This window comes from Doryrhamphus excisus, linkage group LG23, assembly GCF_037039965.1.
Source record: "Doryrhamphus excisus strain RoL-2023G ecotype Guam linkage group LG23, RoL_Dexc_Guam_v1.1, whole genome shotgun sequence".
Classification (NCBI taxonomy): domain Eukaryota; kingdom Metazoa; phylum Chordata; class Actinopteri; order Syngnathiformes; family Syngnathidae; genus Doryrhamphus; species Doryrhamphus excisus.
Genome location: NC_136379.1, coordinates 4,288,653 through 4,311,962, shown reverse-complemented (window position 1 = coordinate 4,311,962; position 23,310 = coordinate 4,288,653). Strand labels below are relative to the sequence as shown.

At 42.0% G+C, this 23,310-nt stretch overlaps 1 protein-coding gene across 2 annotated transcripts; it reads right to left on the bottom strand.

The window, feature by feature from the left end:
• Nucleotides 1-6,655: 6,655 nt before the first annotated feature.
• sec24b (SEC24 homolog B, COPII coat complex component) lies at nt 6,656-22,508 on the bottom strand. Of its 2 annotated transcripts, XM_058064403.2 has the most exons (24): nt 22,305-22,508; nt 21,103-21,642; nt 20,813-20,938; nt 20,206-20,346; nt 18,853-18,936; nt 18,084-18,235; nt 17,809-17,993; nt 17,618-17,720; nt 16,869-16,995; nt 16,679-16,788; nt 14,943-15,055; nt 14,739-14,857; nt 14,607-14,662; nt 14,325-14,531; nt 14,125-14,248; nt 13,880-14,038; nt 13,639-13,812; nt 11,016-11,126; nt 10,757-10,932; nt 10,544-10,681; nt 10,358-10,462; nt 10,064-10,156; nt 9,665-9,768; nt 6,656-8,708 (listed from the first exon to the last, which is right to left on the bottom strand). In XM_058064403.2, exons 1-24 carry the CDS (start codon nt 22,396-22,398, stop codon nt 8,597-8,599), a joined length of 3,453 nt encoding a protein of 1,150 aa, XP_057920386.2. In that variant the 5' UTR covers nt 22,399-22,508; the 3' UTR covers nt 6,656-8,596. The 2 variants fall into 2 exon arrangements, with proteins under 2 accessions (XP_057920386.2, XP_057920387.2); XM_058064404.2 differs by lacking the exon at nt 20,206-20,346.
• Between the last annotated feature and the right edge of the window lie 802 nt (nt 22,509-23,310).

The following is a 23,310-nucleotide window of genomic DNA, read 5'->3' as shown; positions in this document are numbered from 1 at the left end:
TATGTAGGGAAGCTTCTTTTGCATGTGATCAGGGGTCTCAAACTCAATTTACCTGGGGGCCACTGGAGCTAAGGTCTGGGCAAGGCTGGGCCCTTTTCCAAACATTATTTTTATTAAAAACAGAAAAATAAACAAACTTTTTCAGTGCTTTGGTTCAGATTTTCTCCAATAAAAGCTCTGATAAAACATTCCACTGTTCTCAAATATCTTAATTTTTATTTTTCTGCACAAAATAAGATGAAAAATAAATAAACAAATCAAGAATAAAGAAAATCAATCAATCAGTAATAAATAAATATAATAATAATAATAAAACGGCAAATAATAAAAACTTAAGAAACCACATATAGTTGGTGGGTAGACAAATTATTTTTTCAGATTAAAATGAACAAAGCATTATTAGAGCCCTGTAGACATGACAAAACACGACTATAGTCACATTTATACTCTTTTTATTTACAACATATTGCGCAACTGCAGGGTCTTGAGACACATGCTAACTCGCAAACTAGAGAGCTTGCGACCTAAACGGTAGCCTTCACGTTATTTCCTTTAAACTTTAATAGCCAAAAACTTACCACTTCCACATGGATAGGGAGGATAACTATTAACAGTTATTTAACCTTTAACATGAACATTAATCAAATGTAATAATTTTTTCTGGGTACATGATACCATACAGCATCCATATCAAACATTAAACTTTCATATCAAGGCGGGGGCCTCAAACTAGTGTCCTGCGGGCCACATTTGGCCCGCGTCTTTGCGACCACTGTGTTAGATAATTAATCCTGACCTAAAAATACAATAAAATCATTAGCCTTCTTGCCATTCTGGGGAAATTATTTCAGAAGAAAAGTTGTTGAAGTGACAGATAACAACCTATCTTGAAATAAAACAGTGATAATACTGAGAGTGTGAGAGTCCACAATAGATAGTGCACATGACAGCCCCCACTAAAAATAACCACAGGTCGTGACTCTTAACTTCCTGGACAGTGATGTCAGTGGGGAGAGAAAGAAGGCTGATGTTCTTTTGATGCTTTTTAGAAGAACACATCATTAAATAATCCTAATTAATCTCCCAAAATGAAAAAAAAATCAAAAAATAATCTAAAAATAAAAATCAGACCTTAAAGTAACACACAAATGCAAATGGCAAACTAATTTCCCTCCTAACCAAGCTCTTTACATAATTGATTGACAAGGGTTGAATGACAACTCACCAATATATAAGCCCTACAGCTAATAGAAGCTACTAGAACAAGTGCTATTACCATAAATGAGTCACCCTTGCACATGGAAGCACATAATAAATCCAAAAGAAACAGAAAGAGATTTAACCTCATAAAGAATCTGATATGAGCTTGTCTGCGGGTGCTGTGAGAAATGAGGGAAGCCTATTCCGGCCCCCGTTTTCCCTCCATGGAGGAGGAGAGCTGTACATGAGGTTTACATAATCTCGGTCCTCCCTTGTTTAAACTCCGGTCAATCACCCACCAACTCCCTTTTTTCTTAAGCAAAAACATCTGGGAGTGAAAGTGAATCCACAGGCAAGAACTTCTGTGTGCTTGTAACTCAAACTCAAAGTTAGACACCCTAGGACAGGGGTCTCAAACACGCGGCCCGTGGGCCAAATGTGGCCCGCAGAACACTAGTTTGAGGCCCCCACCTTGATATGAAAGTTTAATGTGTGGCCCGCGCAAGTTTGATATGGATGCTGTATGGTATCATGTACCCAGAAAAAATGATTACGTTTGATTAATGTTCATGTTAAAGGTTAAATAACTGTTAATAGTTATCCTCCCTATCCGTGTGGAAGTGGTAAGTTTTTGGCTATTTAAGTTTAAAGGAAATAACTTGAAGGCTACCGTTTAGGTCGCTAGCTCTCTAGTTTGCGAGTTAGCATGTGTCTCAAGACCCTGCAGTTGCGCAATATGTTGTAAATAAAAAGAGTATAAATGTGACTATAGTCGTGTTTTGTCATGTCTACAGGGCTCTAATAATGCTTTGTTCATTTTAATCTGGAAAAAATAATTTGTCTACCCACCAACTATACGTGGTTTCTTGGGTTTTTATTTATTGACGTTTTATTATTATTATATTTATTTATTACTGATTGATTGATTTTCTTTATTCTTGATTTGTTTATTTATTTTTCATCTTATTTTGTGCAGAAAAATAAAAAGTAAGATATTTGAGAACAGTGGAATGTTTTATCAGAGCTTTTCTTGTAGAAAATCGGAACCAAAGCACTGAAAAAGTTTGTATATTTTTCTGTTTTTAATAAATGCATTTTTTTTTGGGGGGGGGGGGAAACCTGATGCGGCCCAGTCTCACCCAGACCCTAGCCCCAGTGGCCCCCAGGCAAATTGAGTTTGAGACCCCTGGTCTAGGATATGAGTGGACCCTCTAAGGTGGAGGAAGGGATTAAGAAGTTGGGAACAACCCTGAAAAAGGAAGCAAAGACTTCCTAAGTCTTGGCTCAAGCAAAAAAAAAAAAAAAACTAAACAAGAAAGGAAGACTAGAAAAGCGGCTGCACAAAAGATGAGAAACAACCTCCTAGCTTGCGTAACACGTCTGGACTCAAAAGTGTGGAGGCCCCTCGTAAGGTAACTTCTCATCGGGAAGCTGCAGGCCACTCAGCAGGATGCTATTATGCTCAAATTCTGCGCTTTGCATTGAGTTGTGGACTCAAGTGAGGCCTGCGGTTGTTTGGATGTTGTTGTGGGGTCTTTTGTGACCTCTTAAATGAATCGTCACTGCGCTCTTGGTGTCATTTTGGTTTGCGGTTCCATATTTTCCCCATTTGTAGATAATGGCTCTCACTGTGGTTTGCTTGAGTCCCAAAGTTTTATAACCTTTTCCAGACTGACAGCTCTCAACCTCAGTTATGTTTTAACAACTTTTCATCTGGTCCACTTTCCTTCTCATCTAGTTGGGATTCCACCAGAACTGACAAAACCACCAGTGGAGCCCTGAACACAGAAGTGTGTGAAAAAGTGAAAACAAGTATGTGAAAGAAGCGAAGCCTGCGGATAATGGCTCTCACTGTGGTTTGCTTGAGTCCCAAAGTTTTATAACCTTTTCCAGACTGACAGCTCTCAACCTCAGTTATGTTTTAACAACTTTTCCCACATATTTTTCCTCCCTTAATAATAAAAGTTTCATTTAAAAACTACCCTCACAGCTAGGAGACCAGGGTTCAATTCCACCATTGGCCATCTCTGTGTGGAGTTTGCATGTTCTCCCTGTGCATGTGTGGGTTTTTTCCAAAAACATGCTAGGTTAATTGGCGACTCCAAATTGTCCATAGGTATGAATGTGAGTGTGAATGGTTGTTTGTCTATATGTGCCCTGCGATTGGCTGGCCACCAGTCCAGGGTGTACCCCGCCTCTCACCCAAAGACAGCCGGGATAGGCTCCAGCACCCCCTGTGACCCTTGTGAGGAAAAGCGGTAGAAAATGAATGAATGAATTTAAAAACTTCACTTGTGTCACACAACAAACACACAATAGATTCCTTCTGCTTATTTTAGTAACATGTAACACACAAGAGCCTTCTTTTTTTTCCTCACACTTCTGTGTTCAGGGCTCCACTGGTGGTTTTGGTCAGTTCTGGTGGAACCCCAACTAGATGAGAAGGAAAGTGGACCAGATGAAAAAAGCAGCTGGGGTCTGAGGTCTCTACTGGCGGCGCCATGCTTGCATTTCCTCTCTCTGAAGTCGTTTCGCATGTGGTTCAAGTTGAGGTTCCCCGCCTGCTTGAGGAGGAAAGCTCATTCAAAGCAACCTAACTGCTGACAAGCCAAGCGGCCCAAAGGCTGGAGCTTCGTGGGGTTGGGCGGTTTGCGGGGCGGGGTCGCTGTCAGGCTGCAGTAAAGCTGAACAAACGGCGGCGTCGCAAAGTAGAAGTGACAAACAACATGGGGGTAATTATGCAACCAGGATTGGAGACAATGATGGTGAAATCTCCACACAAAGACAAGACAAAACACAAGGGGCCATTTAGGAAACCACTCATGCTCCTTGGGGAGACTTCCTGGGACAAAAAACCCTACAATGCCCTTATCTGGACAAGACATTTTTATCCCAAAAGATGTTTTTTCTCAATTTAGAAAAATGCTTTCCTGTGAAGCCAAGTCTCCCAAAAGAAACAAAGATAATCCGAGACTCGGGAGCAACACATCTGCTGGGATTCCAGGGAAGAGGAAAAAGGAGAACACGCATAACTCGGATCTTTACACGGAACGTTTGTGCAAGATTGTGATGAAAACATGACCCCCGCCCGACCGCACCATTTCAACACAATAGGAACTGCCGGAAAACAAAGCTTGTTCTTGTTTCTCGAGTATTTGGGCTACATGAATGAATGATTCTCTTGAGCGTAAGATTGATGAACAATGCAAAGGATTAGCACATCACTTCCCCAATTCAACCTTCATGTTACAATATAAAAATGGAATGAAAGCGGGAAAAACTATTCTGCAAGAAGGCCCCGTAGTGGTCCATTTTTCACTATTTTTTAGTGGTGGCTGGTGCAATTAGTACCCGGGCTTTCAGACTAAACAGTACGGATTGCATTCTATGTCACAACAGGATTTCAAACCAGGTTCTTTGTTTGCTGAACTTTTTTCCCCTTCATGATGGATTCTTAGTAATAACTTTTCCCCAAATCCCGATTGGAACGATTTCCACAAGCAAGAACAGTGCATGTATGCGTCAAAACAAAATGATCAAACTTTAAGCTCCTACATCAGTAGCTGATTGATGGAGAGACAGCAGAGTCCCAGGCTTTACTTTAAAAAGTGTAGTGAAACCTGTGTGTTTTTTTTGGCGGGCTTATTACTGAATTTCAGGTCAGAAACGGTTGGTCATCTAGAGCAGGGGTCTCAAACACGCGGCCCGCGGACCAAATGTGGCCCGCAGGACACTAGTTTGAGGCCCCCGCCTTGATATGAAAGTTTAATGTTAGTGCGGCCTGCGCAAGTTTGATATGGATGCTGTATGGTATCATGTACCCAGAAAAAATGATTATGTCTGATTAATGTTCATGTTAAAGGTTAAATAACTGTTAATAGTTATCCTCCCTATCCGTGTGGAAGTGGTAAGTTTTTGGCCTTTTAAGTTTAAAAGAAATAACTTGAAGGCTACCATTTAGGTCGCTAGCTCTCTCGTTTGCGAGTTAGCATATGTCTCAAGACCCTGCAGTTGCGCAATATGTTGTAAATAAAAAGAGTATAAATGTGACTATAGTCGTGTTTTGTCATGTCTACAGGGCTCTAATAATGCTTTGTTCATTTTAATCTGAAAAAAATAATTTGTTTACCCACCAACTATATGTGGTTTCTTAAGTTTTTATTATTTGCCGTTTTACTATTATTATTATATTTATCTATTTATTACTGATTGATTGATTTTCTTTATTCTTGATTTGTTTATTTATTTTTTATCTTATTTTGTGTAGAAAAATAAAAAGTAAAATATTTGAGAACAGTGGAATGTTTTATCAGAGCTTTTATTGTAGAAAATCGAAACCAAAGCAAAGTTTATTCATTTTTCTGTTTTTAATAAATGCGTTTTTTGTTGTTTTTTTTGGAAAACCTGATGCGCCCTGTCTCGCCCAGACCCTAGCTCCAGTGGCCCCCAAGTAAATTGAGTTTGAGACCCCTGATCTAGAGTGTGTCTTCTCTCAAAAGTGTTGATCGATTTTCATCACATAAAACTCCATTTTACATAATAAAAGTTCAATTAGCTCAAACTAAAATATTTAGTGTTAAAATAGCAATTTGATTTTAAAAACTATTTTACATGATACATATGTAAAAAGGAACTTGTCAATATTTACAGTCTTGTAACGTTGAAGCGCTGAGGTCAAACCTTCTATTAAATGGCTGCAGGAGTGATGAGGTCATTGGGGAGTGGGTGAATGATGCAGCGAGGGCGGAACATGAGTGCAATGGAAACTGTTGGAACATAGAGTTATGATGTAATGGCAGCTATTGCCTTAAAAACAAACAAAAAAACAAGCAAGGGGATACTAAATGTTTAAAGTCCATCAGGTTCGGTTTGTCATTTTTATTTAATAAGCTGCTTCATAAATTATCCCACATAAAAGATTCTCTTCAGTAGTTACAAAGAGGATAGCATACATTTATAGTCACAGAAGTAAAAGAAACAAAAAGGGGAATTATTTTTTGTTAATGACTGGTCAGAAGTAGCCCCTGGTAGGGTCCTAGGTGAGGGACCAGACAAAGAGTGGCTCAACAGATCCCCATAAAGACAAAAAAATATTGGACAGTTTTCCCTCACCTGGATGCAAGTCCTGGAGGTGGGGCACAATGTTAAGAGTCTGGTGGCCAGGCCTGCACCCATGGGCCCCAACCCGGCATAGCCTAAAGAAGCCACAATGGTCACCCTTCCAATGAGCTCACCCCTCAATGGAGAGGCTGAAGGGGTCGGGTCCAGAGTAAGCTGGGTGGCAGCCGAAGGCAGGGACCTCAGCAGTCCAATTCTCAGAATACCCACTATGTTTGGAATCCCAAGAGGGAGTAGCAAGTGCTCCCTCGGGGGTTCCCTTGTTGTCCAACAAGCCCTGGAGAAGCGTGATTGGGAGGAATGGCCCCCTGATCTGAACCCGAGCAGTGCTTTGTTAAATCGGATTCTGTGCTCGTCACAGATTGTCCATAACAAGCACCTTGCTCAAGCATAAGGGTGTCCACTAGGCCTGTCACGATAACACATTTTGCCGGTCCATAATTATGCTATTAATTATATATTCGATAATTTAAAGAATTAAAAAAAAAAGATTATCATTTAAAAAACATTGTCATGTCATAATTGCGTCATGTCACATTTGAGCCACTACATGGTACTCAAGCGTGGTGTTCCTGTTTGGGGAACCATATTAGCTACGAATCGCGGATAGTCACCACATCACATAATTCCTATATCTGGTGTCAAAAGAATTTCACATAGACAGCAACAAAATAGGTGGATAAAAACAGACGATACACTACCAACGTATAATGCAGAATATTAACTCTGAGCTGTAAACATGTGCCTTCCAGCCATTAAATTTTTTATTTTTTTTTTTTACAAAAACTGTACAGCAAAGCATCTGCACGGCGGTCGAGTGGTTAGTGCGCAGACCTCACAGCTAGGAGACCAGGGTTCAATTCCACCCTCGGCCATCTCTGTGTGGCGTTTACATGTTCTCCCTGTGCATGCGTGTGTTTTCTCCGGGTACTCCGGTTTCCTCCCACATTCCAAAAACATGCTAGGTTAATTGGCCACTCCAAATTGTCCATAGGTATGAATGTGAGTGTGAATGGTTGTTTGTCTACATGTGCCCTGTGATTGGCTGGCGACCAGTCCAGGGTGTACAACGCCTCTCGCCCGAAGACAGCTGGGATAGGCTCCAGCACCCCCGCGACCCTCGTGAGGAAAAGCGGTAGAAAATGAATGAATGTACAGCAAAGCACTCTCAGCGACGCTATATGTCTCTGTTAAGAAAAAACGCAAAACACTTCAATAAAAACTCACACACAGAGTTATGTAGTGTATTGTTAATCTATTGTAGGGGGTCAAATTTGAGCTCATAATTACTGACCATTATCGTGACAGGCCAAGTGTCCATATGTGCACTTGGCAGCATGGACACCCTAGGCAGCAATTCTATGACTGACATTGTGGTCGTGTCATCAGACATGTGGCCATATATATTTTGGACACTTGAGTGACGCACCGATGGTGGGGGAGAAGATGCCCTCGTCAAGAGGAGTTTCAACTCCCACCTCCCAAGTACGCTCCGACCATGTTCAAAGTCGGCCATGTTCCGTGCTGACCTTGACTTGAGAGGTTTAGGACTGGTAGAGGGAATACGTAGAAGACCTCGTCAATCCCCCAGACACACCTTCTAATGGGAAAGTAGTGCCTGTGGACTCCAAGGTGGCAGCTCGGCGTAGAACCGGTGCGCCATCGCATTGACAGGAGCCAGATTACGTGGTTCAAGCATCTGGTCAAGATGCCACCTGGAAGCCTCCCTGGGGAGGTGTCCAGGGCATGTCCAACCATGATGAGGAGTCAGGCAAGACCTAGGAGATGTTGTAGAAACTGTCTCTCAACTGGACCAGGAATGCTTTGGGATCTGCCGGGAGGAGCTGAACAAAGTGGCCATGGAGAGGTAAGTCTGGGCTTCCTTCCTTCGATAAGCGGCAGAAAAGGGATGGTCGGTCAGAAGTCAGGCGCAAATGAGGGGTCTTCACGGTCTCAGTGCTAGCAGTCAAAGTAACCATGTTTGTTCAGTGCATACTCCAGTGAATAGCTTTTCCTCTCCAGTGTTTTCAGTCGCATTTTCAGTAAAATCTTCTAAAACAAAAAAATAACAACTATAGAGCTTACAAGGGAAGCTTATGACAAAAGGTGCATCTCCTTGGCTCCATTTCCCTTCTGGTCCCCTTGAGCGATCTCAAGAGAAGCTATGAGTCAGCGGTCAAGGTTCCTTCATTGTTTCTCAACCCTGCTCGGCCCAATCAGTGACAGACTAAAAAAACACCAGTCCTCTTGCTAACCATCCAGAATGATGGGATTCTTACTAGCACACCTGCTGCTGAATGTGCTCCAGGAATTCACAGTAGGATGACGTCGACTCGGACCGATCTTCAACCAGGTGCTGGAGGACAATTGCGCTGGCTGAGGAGCCATCCCTACAAATGGAGAAAGATAATAAGGTCTTAATCTTAGTATCGTTTCCAATTTCCTTATTAAAAAGTTAAACTTCCTCTTCCTCTTCCTCTTAAAGAAATATCTAAATATTAACCAAAAATGTTATTTTAACCATATTATTTGTATTCACTTAAAAGTTTTTCTGCAAAACAAATAAAAATATTCACTCCATGTAGCCATGTTTTTATAATCATATTGATTATATTTTAAAACGACATTCATATTAAAATGAACATGTTAATAAAATAAACATAATATCTATATATTGAGCCTATTGACTAATATTTTAGCATATGTACAGTATTTTCCATTGTATAGAATCTTTTATAGGTTTTATTTCAACATCATACTTGGCTAGATGCTTTGGTAATCTAATAAAATATTAATAATTTAAAAAAACATGTTAATTTGCATAGTTTACAAGATTTAATTTTATTAAAACAAGAAAAAAAATCATATAATCAGAATTTTTGCCATGTTTTTTTCTTGTCCAAATTTGTTACCAAAAAAAAAAAATTCAAACAAGTTTAAACTTTTCCCATTCGTTGCGTTACTTGTGATTATCAAGAAAAAAAGGTCAGAGAGAAATCGCTATTAGATTGTTATTTGTGTGATCAGTCCTGCTGTGCTGCACAACAACACTGCTGAGCGACACAACAATGCCGCTCAGGAAGGAGGGGGGCAGCACAAACAATAGATTCCCTGAGGAAGAGGCCGCCCCTGTCATCAATCAGGGAGAAAGAAGAACTTCCTCTCAAGAGCCTGCGGTGATTGTGAGCATAGTTGATGACGTGTGTGCGGTCTTCTTAATCAGGCCTTGTTTCCATCAACCGGGGACAATTTTTGGCACGTGTATTTGTGATCCTGTTACAGTACATTACCATTACCTTGCCGAGCCTGTCACTGATAGTGTTTTAAGATGCACTTTAGTGCTTACTTGATGACGTGTACGATGGAGCTGAATGCTCTGTTGTCCTGCAGCCAGTCCAGGAACGCTCGCACCCTCTCCGACAGCGGTGTTTGCAGCTCAGGAATGCAACTCTGCCAGAAACACCAGCACAATAAAACATCATCAACAACAACAAGCTTTCACTGCTGCAGTTGCACAATGCGGTGCAAAGAAATGTGGAATGTTTGGTATGTAGGTGGCTTTGGAGGCATCAACCCCGCCTTCTCTAGTATGGAAAAAAAAAAACGGGAGATAAACACGCTGACGGCTGCTGTCCGCCCTGCCAGAACATTCTAGAGGTGAAACGCAGCACCAGCAAGTCTTGTTTGCGGTGCATGTTTTAAACCCCGCACTACCACAAAAGGCAGAGCACTTTCTAGCACTGACCATGTTGGCGGGGATTGAAGCCTGGTTGGGGTAGTCCAGAACATCTCGGATGAACATCTCATTGCAGCGTGTGCCAACCCATAGGTAAAACACCTGTATGAACGAGGGGGAAAAACTAATTAGTCGCAAGGGGTTGGATATAGGAAAATTAAATTGAAGTTATATTTTTAGACAGTTCAATTTTTACACAATTATTGCAAGATTAACTCTTAGCAGGCAACATTGGACAAATTTAAATTAGCATAGCGGTTTTTGAACACATCACAGCAGAGCTGCCAAGAGCATGAAACGTACACTGCCGCAGTCCACAAGGAATGCTCCATCTCGGCTCAGCCTCTTTTCAGACAAGTGCAGCAGAGGAGGTTGCGGGACCAGTGTATCGTTAAGGTGGAGCGCCCCCTACAGGACAAACATAGCAATTGCTAACAATTTTCTGAAGGATAATTTCAAGTTTGTTGTCAAGTTCTCATGCTAGCGCACTTGGTCAGACATGTTGTCCAGGCGGTACAGGTCGGGGTGAACCATTCGCATCAGCTGCTGCAGCGGCTGCGTCTTGAACTCGCACATGGCGAAGACGCGCTCGTCCAGGCGTGTACTCGTCCCCGTCTGAAATGCTTTCTGAGAGGGTAAATTACAGTTTTATAAAGTCAAATCCCCATTTAAGTCTGATTGTATGACGTGTGAAAGGCACACCTGTTTGAGCAGACAGAGGATGTAGAGAGGGAAAAGGCGCATGATGGCAGGCACCACCACGCCAGACTGCTGCAGGTTGGAGACGTTGCTCTTGTAGGCGCTCACAAAGTCCACCGCCGCATTCACCAGGGCGTCACGGGCATCTGACAGGCTGGATGATACGGACCGGTCGATTGCTACGATATTAAACAATAGAACAAATATGACATTTCACGCAAAGACTTTAGAGCACACAAAGGGGCAAATGCTTGTGACTCACCCATGTTGGCTAACAGGCAAGTAATGGCCTGGACATCAGCACCAGCATACACATCACTCAACTGGTTAACCACAGGCAGACAAAGGGTGTGGACACGGATACGCCTCTTTCCTGCAACATTAGACAAATGTGTCATTAAAAAGTCCCCTATTATACAAAAATGACTTTTTCATAAAGTTCTAACAGTAATGTGTCCCTAGAGCAGGGGTCTCAAACACGCGGCCCACAGGCCAAATGTGGCCTGCAGGACACTAGTTTGAGGCCCCCGCCTTGATATGAAAGTTTAATGTTAGTGCGGCCCGTGCAAGTTTGATATGGATGCTGTATGGTATCATGTACCGAGAAAAAATTATTACGTTTGATTAATGTTCATGTTAAAGGTTAAATAACTGTTAATAGTTATCCTCCCTATCCGTGTGGAAGTGGTAAGTTTTTGGCTATTTAAGTTTAAAGGAAATAACTTGAAGGCTACAGTTTAGGTCTACTCTAGAACTCTAGTTTGCGAGTTAGCATGTGTCTCAAGACCCTGCAGTTGCGCAATGTGTTGTAAATAAAAAAAGTATAAATGTGACTATAGTCGTGTTTTGTCATGTCTACAGGGCTCTAAAAATGCTTTGTTAATTTTAATCTGAAAAAAATAATTTGTCTACCCACCAACTATATGTGGTTTCTTAAGTTTTTATTATTTGCCGTTTTATTATTATTATTATTATATTTATTTATTACTGATTGATTGATTTTCTTTATTCTTGATTTGTTTATTTATTTTTCATCTTATTTTGTGCCGAAAAATAAAAATTAAGATATTTGAGAACAGTGGAATGCTTTATCAGAGCTTTTATTGTAGAAAATCGGAACCAAAGCACTGAAAATGTTTGTATATTTTTCTGTTTTTAATAAATGCGTTTTTTTTTTTTGGAAAACCTGATGCGGCCCAGCCTTGCCCAGACCCTAGCCCCAGTGGCCTCCAGGTACAGTGCATCCAGAGAGTATTCACAGCGCTTCACTTTTTGCCATGAAGCTCAAAATTGAGCTCAGGTGCATCTTTTTTCCACTGATCATCCTCGAGATCTTTCTACAGCTTAATTGGAGTCCACCTGCAGTAAATTCAGTTGATTGGACATGATTTGGAAATATAATAACTGTCTATATAAGGTCCCACAGTTGACTGTGCATGTCAGAGCACAAACACCAAACATGAAGTCAAAAGAACTGTCTGTAGACCTGCGAGACAGGATTGTCTTGAGGCACAAATCTGGGGAAGGATACAGAAAAATTTCTGCTGCTTTGAAGGTCCCAATGAGCACAGTGGCCTCCATTATTCGTAAATGGAAGACGTTTGGAACCACCAGGACTCTTCCTAGAGCTGGCCGGCCTTCTAAACTGAGCGATCGGGGAAGAAGGGCGGTGACCAAGGCCCCGATGGTCACTCTGTCAGAGCTCCAGCGTTCCTCTGTGGAGAGAGGAGAGCCTTCCAGAAGGACAACCATCTCTGCAGCAATCCACCAATCAGGCCTGTATGGTAGAGTGGCCAGACGAAAGCCACTCCTTAGTAAAAGGAACATGGCAGCCCGTCTGGAATTTGCCAAAAAGCACCTGAATGACTCTCAGAACATGAGAAACAAAATACTCTGGTCTGATGAGACAAAGATTGAACTCTTTGGTGTGAATGCCAGGCGCCATGTTTGGAGGAAACCAGGCACTGCTCATCACCAGGCCAATACCATCCCTACAGTGAAGCATGGTGGTGGCAGCATCATGCTGTGGGGATGTTTTTCAGCAGCAGGAACTGGCAGACTAGTCAGGATAGAAGGAAAATGAATGCAGCAATATATGGAGATATCCTGGATGAAACCTGCTCCAGAGCGCTCTTGACTTCAGTAGACTGGTCATGTACCTTGACCATATAGACAGTAGACATTAGCACACAGCCAAGATCTCAAAAGATTGGCTTCAGAACCACTCCGTGAATGTCCTGGAGTGGCCCAGCCAGAGTCCAGACTTGAATCCGATCGAACATCTCTGGAGAGATCTGAAAATTGTCTGTGCACAGACGTCTCCCATCCAACCTGATGGAGCTTGAGACTTATTGCAAAGAAGAATGGGCAAAACTGCCTAAAGATAGGTGTGCTAAACTTGTGGGATCATATTCAAAAAGACTTGAGGCTGTAATTGCTGCCAAAGGTGGATCAACAAAGTATTAAGCAAAGGCTGTGAATACTTATGTAAATGTGATTTTTTTGTTTTCTATTTTTAATAAATTCAAAACATGTCAAAAAAACTTTTTTCATATTGTCATAATGGAGTATTTTGTGTAGAATTTTGAGGTAAGAGATTAATTTAATTCAGTTTGGAATGAGGCTGTAACATGGCAAAATGTAGAAAAAGTCAAGCGCTGTGAATACTTTCCGGATGCACTGTAAATTGAGTTTGAGACCCCTGCCCTAGAGCTTGTTTATGAGCATCAAACATCAGATAAATACATACATTTAAAAAGTCATAAACAGGTTTTCTAAGCTCTGGAACCAATTGACCGTGATAAAAGAGGGATGACAGTAGTGTCTTCCACACATCTAACATGCACTACAAAGTGCTGATAAACCCCAACCTTAATGACACTTACCTTTACTGGAGGTGTAGAGTAGCGCTGCTTGGAAACATGCCAAAGAGGAGTTCACCAGAGAGTCGTCGATTGACATCTGGACAGCAAAGGCTGAGTCAGGGTTGACATTGGCGAGGGACAGCAGGTCGGTGGAGCGTACAAAGAAGTTCCCGTGGAACGTATGGATGGATAAACCTGAAGAGGACATGGAAGTTAGCTATTTCCAGTGTTATCAGGCTATGTTTGGGGATGGATGGCAAACCTTTGGTGCATCGTATTCTCATAACTGCCTCAAAGCCTATCTTCCTGGTGAGGTAGCGCTCCAGATCCTTCTGAAACTTCTCCAGCTGGGCTGGGTTGTGGATGTGATGAAAGGAGGGATAGTAGAAGATGCTGCCAGCTGAATATTTGGAAATACAGGCTGGAAAGCAAAAGGGTCGTGGGTGGTGTGAGTGAGACATTAAAGCGACATTAAGAGAAGAAAGCAATGAAAGGGCGGACTCTTACCCAGCGAGGCGAGATCAGAGTACTGGGAGCTGAGAAGAAAAAGGTCAACACCGATCTGCTGTCCTGAGCAGTCCAGTGCAAATTTCTTATAAAAGTCTGTGGCGGGGCCAAGGTGCTGCACTCCCTGCAAGCAAACATAAGAAAGCTGTAGGCTGTCACTTCCATAAAGATGAGTCCATTTTTTTTTCCATTTTTCTCACTTTTGCATTGCTGCGTTGGCTGGGGTCCTCCCTGGACTGCAGCAAACCAGCACCCAGCGTGGGGAACTGTGTCTGGAACACACTAACACGTCCTCCAGTGGGCGACATGAGTTTGTAGGCGGCCTGTAAGGCAGGGCCGAGTGCACTGTGCGTCTCCCTGCTCTGGCTGAACATGGCGGGCAGGGAGGTCAGCAAGTCCTTCACAAGCTACACATTGGGATGACGCAAAAATCCAATTCATCCTCACGTAAACAGAAATTATACAAAAGCTTAAATGTCTACCTCTTTACTCTCCTTCCTGTTCACCATTAGACTGTCATGAGAGGGTATGAAGACATCTGCAAGGAAAAATAAGAAGTGGGTGACAGCAGTGACACCTTAAGGTGATGTCTACATATCTGCTGGTGTCAGTACCGTCGAGATCTGTCACCACCAGCATCTGTGGTTGCGACAGTCCCTCCTGGAGGTTGTAGAAGTGGATGGTGTTGTCAAAGGTGAGGAAGCCCACCTTAGTGCGTGAGTCTCCAGGCAACCTGAGAAACATCATTACAGCCTTGTTAACTCAACCTCTTGAAACTCTTTATAGGCAGAAATTGCTACTACATTTTTTACACTCACTTATCCAAGTTCTCCAGGAGCAAGCTGCAGAAATGCCTCAGGTAACCCGACTCCACTGCATTGTGGGAAACGTCCAGCACAAACAGGTAGACGGCAGGCTGAGGGGGCCGCAACTGAATGTGCAAAGACGCATATTTATTAGTGGAATTGTAATGATATTTCTCTTTAAGTGGCCACACAAAGTGTACTAATACAACAACTACTTTATCATATGTACTATTTAAGCTTTGCTGTATTTTTTGCATTTAATAAGAACAAAGAAAGGGCCACAAATAGAGCAACTCTCAACAAGATACAAGCACAATAATAAACACATTGTTAAATTAACTTGAACTTAAAATATGTAACCGCAACTTGTAATGTATTGCTAAATATCTGGTATCTAATGTTGTGTGTTGACGAACGCTAATACAAGACTGCCCTCTAGTGGACTGACTATCACACAACAAGCAACCTAAAAGTACTGTAAAGTTGTCCCTTGCCACTTTTGCGGTTTAAATTTTTCGGCTTCACCCTATTGTGCTTTTGCAAAATAAAGAAATTAATACTAAGGTTAAACACGTTAACGGAAGTTTCATTTAAAATGTTTTTAATGCACAATTAACGTGCGCATATCCTGTTTGAACATCGGCCCACTTAAGGAAGTAGCGGCGACCATGGAGCCACAAGTAGGAACAAATATTGAGCAGAAATAGACAAAGTAAAGGGGTATTTTGATTGGTAAATTTAACTTCAAACTATTTACACAGAGGTACCTTGACCTTGAGTGTCTCAACCAGCGAAAATGTGGGTATGAGCCCGAGGACAGTTATTTGGGGGACTGCGTTAGCGGGACCATAGATGAAGAGCTAGCATCGCTAGCAATAGCAGTGCATTAGCTCGTCATCCATACATCAGTAAAACATATTATAACCATCCAATTTATCTCCGTTCTAATCTATATTGTAAAACAAATTAAAAAGCAACAAGCCTAGACTTTCAAAGACGTTGTGTACCGAACAAATATACACAGACATTGGCACTCAATAAGGTCAGCAAATCTAATGATGCGTTCAAGGACCGTCAAAGTGGGACACAACACCGCTCGCATTAAACATGAAAAAACTGGGGGATTTCGAAATTGATTTTTTGGAATAAAACAACAGTCCATACTTCCTGAACTTATATCCCTTGATGTAAAATTTGATGTAGTTATTGTAGTTGTGTATCAAATCAGTTACTATAGATTTACATCAGAGATTAATTATGAGTTAACTATGGACAAAATGCAATAAATATTTTAATCAATACATTATTGCTGCTTTGTGTTTGACTGAGGCCTAATAAAAGAACAAAAATATGCATATTTAAGCAGATTTTCAAGCATAAAAATGGCTAAACTAACTAAAGCACAATTATAAGGCGTTTAGAAGATGCATTCAAAGAATGTGCAGTATTGTACATTGGTCACGGGTATCTGTAATGTTACTTTGATGAGACAATAACCACAGTGAGGACATGAGTGTGAGTCTACTATTTTATGTCTATAGTGCTCCAATAGTGTTAAACATATTTAGAAGGTCCTAAACAGGTTTCCAATTGCAAAAATCTCCCATTTGTAGATATGGAATCCTTATCTAAAAATATAAAATACAGGCCTGGTACCAAATAACCATGACAAATGGGTTTGTCAATTGTTGTATACAGATTATTATTGTAATAGTTATAATAGTACGTGGTATTTATATGAGTCTCACCATGTAGTCTGAAGAAGCAATGAACTCTACGGTGGCGTTCTGGACCTCTGGTCTCTTGTTAGGTTCGCCGTAGGATCTTGTGACTGGGTTGTACATGAACTCATCCGGTACTGAAAGAAAATGTAGACACAAGAGTGGCTCATGCTGCAAAGCTACATAAAAACAAACATTGTACTGAAACGTTTTGTACCGTCATTGACCCGGTAGCAGAGGTTACACTTCCACTGGCGCTGGCCTATGAAGGTGACGAAGGGGTTGATATAGGTGCGGCAGTAGCGGCACCGCACTATTGTGTTGGATGTGATGACTGGCAATTGCTGCAGAGACATTGAAACACCAATGATGTAGCTCAGATGCGTCTCGACACTTATTGTTGGAATATACAGTAATTAAATGCAAATGCATTCCGAATATGTTTGAAATGTTTGAGTTAAATAGTAATTATTGCTTTCCAGGCAAATGTGCTTGTTTACCTTTTACATAATATCAATGACCTTCTGACTCTCTTACCTATACCACCTCTAATAACAAACATACATACTTCCTACATCTGACCCTGCCTTTAAGTGTTAAGGAGCTTGACAATTGATATAACCAAACATGAGCGTGGAATCAGGCAAAGAAAACTAGATAAGATAAGTGGTACAAAATTAACTACAATCACACGACACGAAAATGCAAGTTTGTGGCATTTATGTATACCATGACCTTCTGGAGCCACTTGATTGCATTTGTTTGCATTTTTTTTAATACCAAGAAAATATCGCTGTCTGTAGCTAGCGTTGCTAACATGTGTGTCCTCCTGTCCAGCTCATTAATGTTATGCTTTGTATATGTCATTTTTTGTGAAGTGTTACAGTTGCATCTTAATTGGCTTGTGTTTCCTTTACTATCTTATACAAGTGAAGCTGAATGTGTTTTTAGGAGCTCAGATCAAACCTGTAGATCTCTGAAGGGGTGAAGGATGAGGCCGAGTGGGAGTCTGGCCTTGTTGAGAACAGCCTGAGTTTGAGGGATACTGGTTAGGGTACATCGGAACGTCCTGTTTTGGAGAGAGAAAAAGGAACTGTCATGAATAAATTATTGAGTAAATCACTATTATTATCCAAGGGTCATAACAATTTACATACTGCGGGCTGCAGTTGACCTTCTTCAGCTCGGAGCTCAGGTTGGGTTCAGGTGCCTCTAGGGGTCTTGGGGGCAGCAAGTTCCGCTCCTTCAGCAGGTTGATCGGCCTGAGGGCTTCCACTTCCAGCTCTGGGACCCCACTTAAGCCCCCAAGGGCCGCAGATAGCTGGGACAGGCTTGGGAATGGCTGAACACACACCCACAAGTGAGTATCTACTTTGGTGACCACCTCTAAGATGCTCAAACCCTGTATATGAACTGAAGTGGGTTGCCTAACCTGGTACCCTGAAGGGCCGAGCTGGTCCTGAGAAAACATCGGGTCCAGCGGCGAGGTAGGTCCCTGGTGATAGTCTGGCTGCGTGCCAGGGTAACCATAGCTATTGTCAGGCGGGGCTTGATTGGTTATGTTGGCGGAAGGTGGCATGGAATCTGTGCGTTGAAAATATCTACATATAATACATGCAGTATTGTGCAACAGTGTACAATCTCTTCTTAATCTCGTCTGCCGGTCCTCAAATGGAGGTACTAGCCCCTTAGGGGTACTTGAGCTTTAAAAATATATAAATGCAGAGGGGGAATGATATTTGATCCCCTCATTTTGTAGACCTCAAAGAGGTCTTGAGCCAAGTTATTATAACCATATGTAATTACTTCTCCATTGCAAACAGAAGGCCCTCTGCAAAAATATAGCATAACAGCATAATTTAACCCCTTAACATTCCAAGGACCCACCCCACGGGTCGTTCTGTATTGTGATAACAATATTTGAAAGTATTCCAACTGCAAATAAATTTCATTGTCTATTTGTAATTAAGCCCCCCCCCCCGAAATAATAATAATAATAATAATAATAATAATAATAATAAGGGGTTACAGGGTAAAAGGTTAAAGTGTCAAACAACCAATTAACACGTCCGTATTTGTGCTCTTAAAATGACAGCTTAGAAAATGACCTTTAAAGCAGCAAAGCTAGCAGTGCAATATAACCTTTGCACAGTACATATCGCCCAAAATGTGTATGAACGATGTTAGTGTACAAGATGTACCTGGATAACCGCCTCCTTCCACGGAATCGCAGTTATTGGGCACCGGAGACGCAGTGCCAGTGGTGGAAGATGACGTGTCCCAACCTGAAAGCATCACAGTTCAATGACACAGAATGATTCAGACTGAGCATGAGGCAGAAGAATCATGAAATAAATAAATAAACATTTGAGGAGGATGTCACTTCTTATCCTATTAGAAACATAATGGAATGTTATCAATATTGGTATTGTTTATTATGTATCTTTTGATGTAAAAAGAAACTAGGCGTAAAATGAATTTTAGTACTGCTATTACGGTCTGCATTTCCTGTTTTTTTTCCAACAACAATCCCATATGACAGGCAACGAGAAGCTCAACAGATCCAATTAGCACGGCACTAAATTGGAGCTGTTGTGGATTATCTGCTCTGGGAAAACACTAAGATGGCTGTACCTGTTTCAAGACAGCTCATCAAAGATTTAAAAGCAATAATATGCATTGTCTTGAAAACCATTTGGATGGCACATATGAATATACATATATGAATGTGAGTGTGAATGGTTGTTTTTCTGTATGTGCCCTGTGAGTCCAGGGTGTACTCCGCCTCTCGCCCGAAGACAGCTGGGATAGGCTCCAGCACCCCCGCGACCCTTGTGAGGATAAGCGGTAAAAAAATCAATGAATGAAGGATATTAGTATGGAGTATAAATTGCATTGTTGCATTCATTCATTCATTCATTCATTTTCTACCGCATTTCCTCACGAGGGTCGTGGGGGTGCTGGAGCCTATCCCAGCTGTCTTCGGGCAAGAGGCGGGGTACACTCTGGACTGGTGGCCAGCCAATCACAGGGCACATATAGACAAACAACCATTCACACTCACATTCATACCTATGGACAATTTGGAGTGGCCAATTAACCTAGCATGTTTTTGGAATGTGGGAGGAAACCGGAATACCCGGAGAAAACCCACACATACACGGGGAGAACATGCAAACTCCACACAGAGATGGCAGAGGGTGGAATTGAACCCTCGTCTCCTAGCTGTGAGGTCTGTGCGCACACTTAAAAATCGGTCAGATCTTACCAATGCTTACCATGCCATCACCAGCATGCAATACAACAATTTTGAGTTGGCTACCATGTGATCTTTACCTAAAGATTACCAAATATGAAGACCGTTCGTAGCTACACAAGCAAAAATAGAACATAGAAAAACTGCGGAATGATGGAAAAAAAATGAGCAACGGGTGAAGATGGGAGGTCAGCTGGATGGACAGCGATGTACAAATTGTCAACATTGGAGGGGTTTGGTAGCTGTAGATGGGGATGGATTAGGAGGGGGTTGCTGCCAGGAAAAATCTAGAGCAGACCTGCTTCCTCATCCTCGTCATCCTCCTCATTGTCATCATCCTCATCGTCAGAGCTGGATGACGAGGGGGCAGCGGGCGGACATGAGGTGGCGGCAGAGGTAGATCTATCTCCACTAATAGCAACATATCCATACTGGCCGCCTGTTGGAGACGGGAATGGGGAACAGGGACAGGAGGGCAGAAGACGAGCGGACGTGATCAGGCACTCAACTTCTTGGTGTGAGTCTTTACATTAAAAAGGACAGTAATATTTTGTTGTAAAAATTAGGAACTCCAGTTTTGTCAATAGAGTGTAGACGTTGCATTTCCAAGAAATAGGATTCCTTATTTTCTAACATTTTCATAGTTAGACCATGTTTATGACTTTCTAAATAGGTTTTTGTTAACGTTAGAGCCTTTAGAAGTAACACCCCTATAGTCACCTTTACACCCGTGTTACCCAATATAGTAGACATTATCAGAAAATAATCAAGACTTAAATAAGACTCATGTGTGTTACTGAGTTTTAGGCTAGCATGGATTACGGCTCGTGTTAAGGATGATTGAGGCATTTATGACATAATTCCTGCAAAAAAAGCCTATTTTTCATCCATTAACGTCCATTTACCTTGATCGCGGACTGGCGAGGAATGGACTGACGCAGAAGAGGATGCTGAGGGCGGTCGCACTCCGTTGACACCCCCGCTGAAGGAGTCGTTGTTTCGAGAGGCATGGTGGTCGTAGTGTTGGTGGGCTGTTTTGAGCAGACGAGATAAAAAGGACTTAGGTTGAGTCCATTGTAAACAACACTACAGCAGGTGCATAAGGTTTGGTAAGGAAACAGAAGTTCAGAACATTCACAATTGACAAGAAATCATCTAATCGCATGAATGAATGAAGGATCCAATTACATGATACCTGTGCTTGCTTGACCATTCTGAGTCGGCGGGGCCGTGCTGCACCCAGAATGCAATGCTGCTGCCGTGGATCCCTGCTGGGGAGCACTGTACTGTGTTGCTCCAGGCGTGGCGAAGGTCTGTGTGGAGGTGAGAGTGCCGTATTGGCTGGTCCCTGCCGCGGATGGATAGGAAACGATGGGGTAGGTGGGGGCCCCGGGTCCGCTAGGTGGGGCCGGTAACAACGTGGGCTGCTGCTGGCACTGAGCTGGGAGCGCGTGGTATGGCGGCTGTCCATAGTAGCTTCCTGGAGTGGCATAGGGTGGATGTTGCTGCTGGAATGGCTGTTGGGCGTAGTGGTAGTTTGAGGGTATGGTTGAGGTGGGTGCTACATGGGGATGCTGATGGTGGTTCTGGTAGTAGTTATTAGCACTATGGACACTGTTCATGGTGTGTGCTTTGCTGGGATAGTGTGACGGGATGCCAGGGTAGTTCTGCTGCTGCGGCGGTGCTCCATAGTAACCCACGGGTGGACATGTGGGGGTGTAGGACTGAATTGGACCTGGGAAGAAGGTATAATTCTATTTAGTTAACATTAATACGTATATCCTTATGTTATGAAAAGTTCCCTGCTACTAATTTTACACACGTAACAAGGGACTAGCAACAAGGTGTAACTAACTTCATAGCATACATCACTGTGAACTTATTAACTGAAGGTTTGGAAGTGACATTAGAGAACCACGGTCCTGTGTTTGAGCACCCCTGTTATGATAGCAGCAATGATGGCAAATAATATCCCTCTTTGGTCAAAGCTGCAAACAAGCTTCATCAGCAGCTGTTGGCTCAGTAGGACGGTGTAATAATGCCACTACACACACGCACACAGCTAGATAATAAGTTCCAATAGTGCACTTGTGGTTATGTTATCTCATGTAAATAAATGAAATATCGCATTGCTACACTGCTCAAAGCATTACTTGAGGTCCCATCTATGCTAGGCTAATGCTAGCAGCTATCTCCTCTGATTTTTCTTAGGTTAGCTAAACCCACTATTTTTGTTTTCACTGTAAAGTTAAAATACAAAGAAATGGTGGTTATGTTAAAGAGTGATACAATACGTTGTCGTGGTAACAGGTAATAAAGGTAATAAAATAAAAGTCCATAGCACTAGCAAGCTAAAACCCAGGGAGCTGGCTAATCGCATCATCCGGCCTCCGTTACCGTTCTGATGGGGGGCGTTAGCTCCACCATTCGGCGTCGGCTTTTGGTTGTAGCCGAAGGAGCCGTTGACGTTGGAGAACCCCGGCGCAGACATCACTTCGGCGGCTCCGTTCCAAATTGCATGAGTGTCACCGTCTCTGCTGGTCAAAGCTGACCCCCCCAACGCCAACCTAACTTCCGGCCCGGACTAGTAGGATGAGCAGGATGGTGTGATGCGTGGATGCGTTCACTGGCAATCAGAATTTATATCACAGACTGATCACAACAAGTCAAATTAGTGCTTGGAAAATTAAGTGCAACTTTTAAGCTTTTCAAACTCATGGACCGGAGATATAGGACATGATAAAATATATATATGGGATATTAATTTACTTTAATATCGATCTGCAGACGAAATTTCAGTAAAATTGGCAAAATTGAAACACTACATGTTGCGTTTGCATCGTGGTTAATAAACACGAATCCACAGGTCGCTCCATTGTGAGGCACTTGACTTTCTTCCGTGGGAGTTTTGATTACACATTTTAAACAGGATTAACTAAGATTTGATTCTTCCTACTCCTTTTGGACATGTGGAACTGCAAATTGAACTATGCAATATATTCCATTGTAACTTGTATGCATGTTCAAATACAATTAAACCACCACCATTACCACCACTCATATGTAACTGTTGCAGAACCTGTGCTTTGTGAGTGTGTGTGTCAAGAAATGCTTCTATGACTGAAAAAACATGACAAAGACATCAATAAACCGAAGTATTGAAGATGACATCATTTTGACAACAGAGAAATAAAAGACAACTCAAAGACTTGATGCATATTGAAGCAAACAACATGGTAAGAAGACTACAATCACAGATTATGCCACATGAAGCAACATTTCATTCACAAATAAGTATAATAATAAGTATTAATAAGTAATATTGCATCATCCATACCCCAAAATGACTTATAAATGGGATTCAGGCAATATTTTTACTCCATTATTGACATTGTTATCCTCA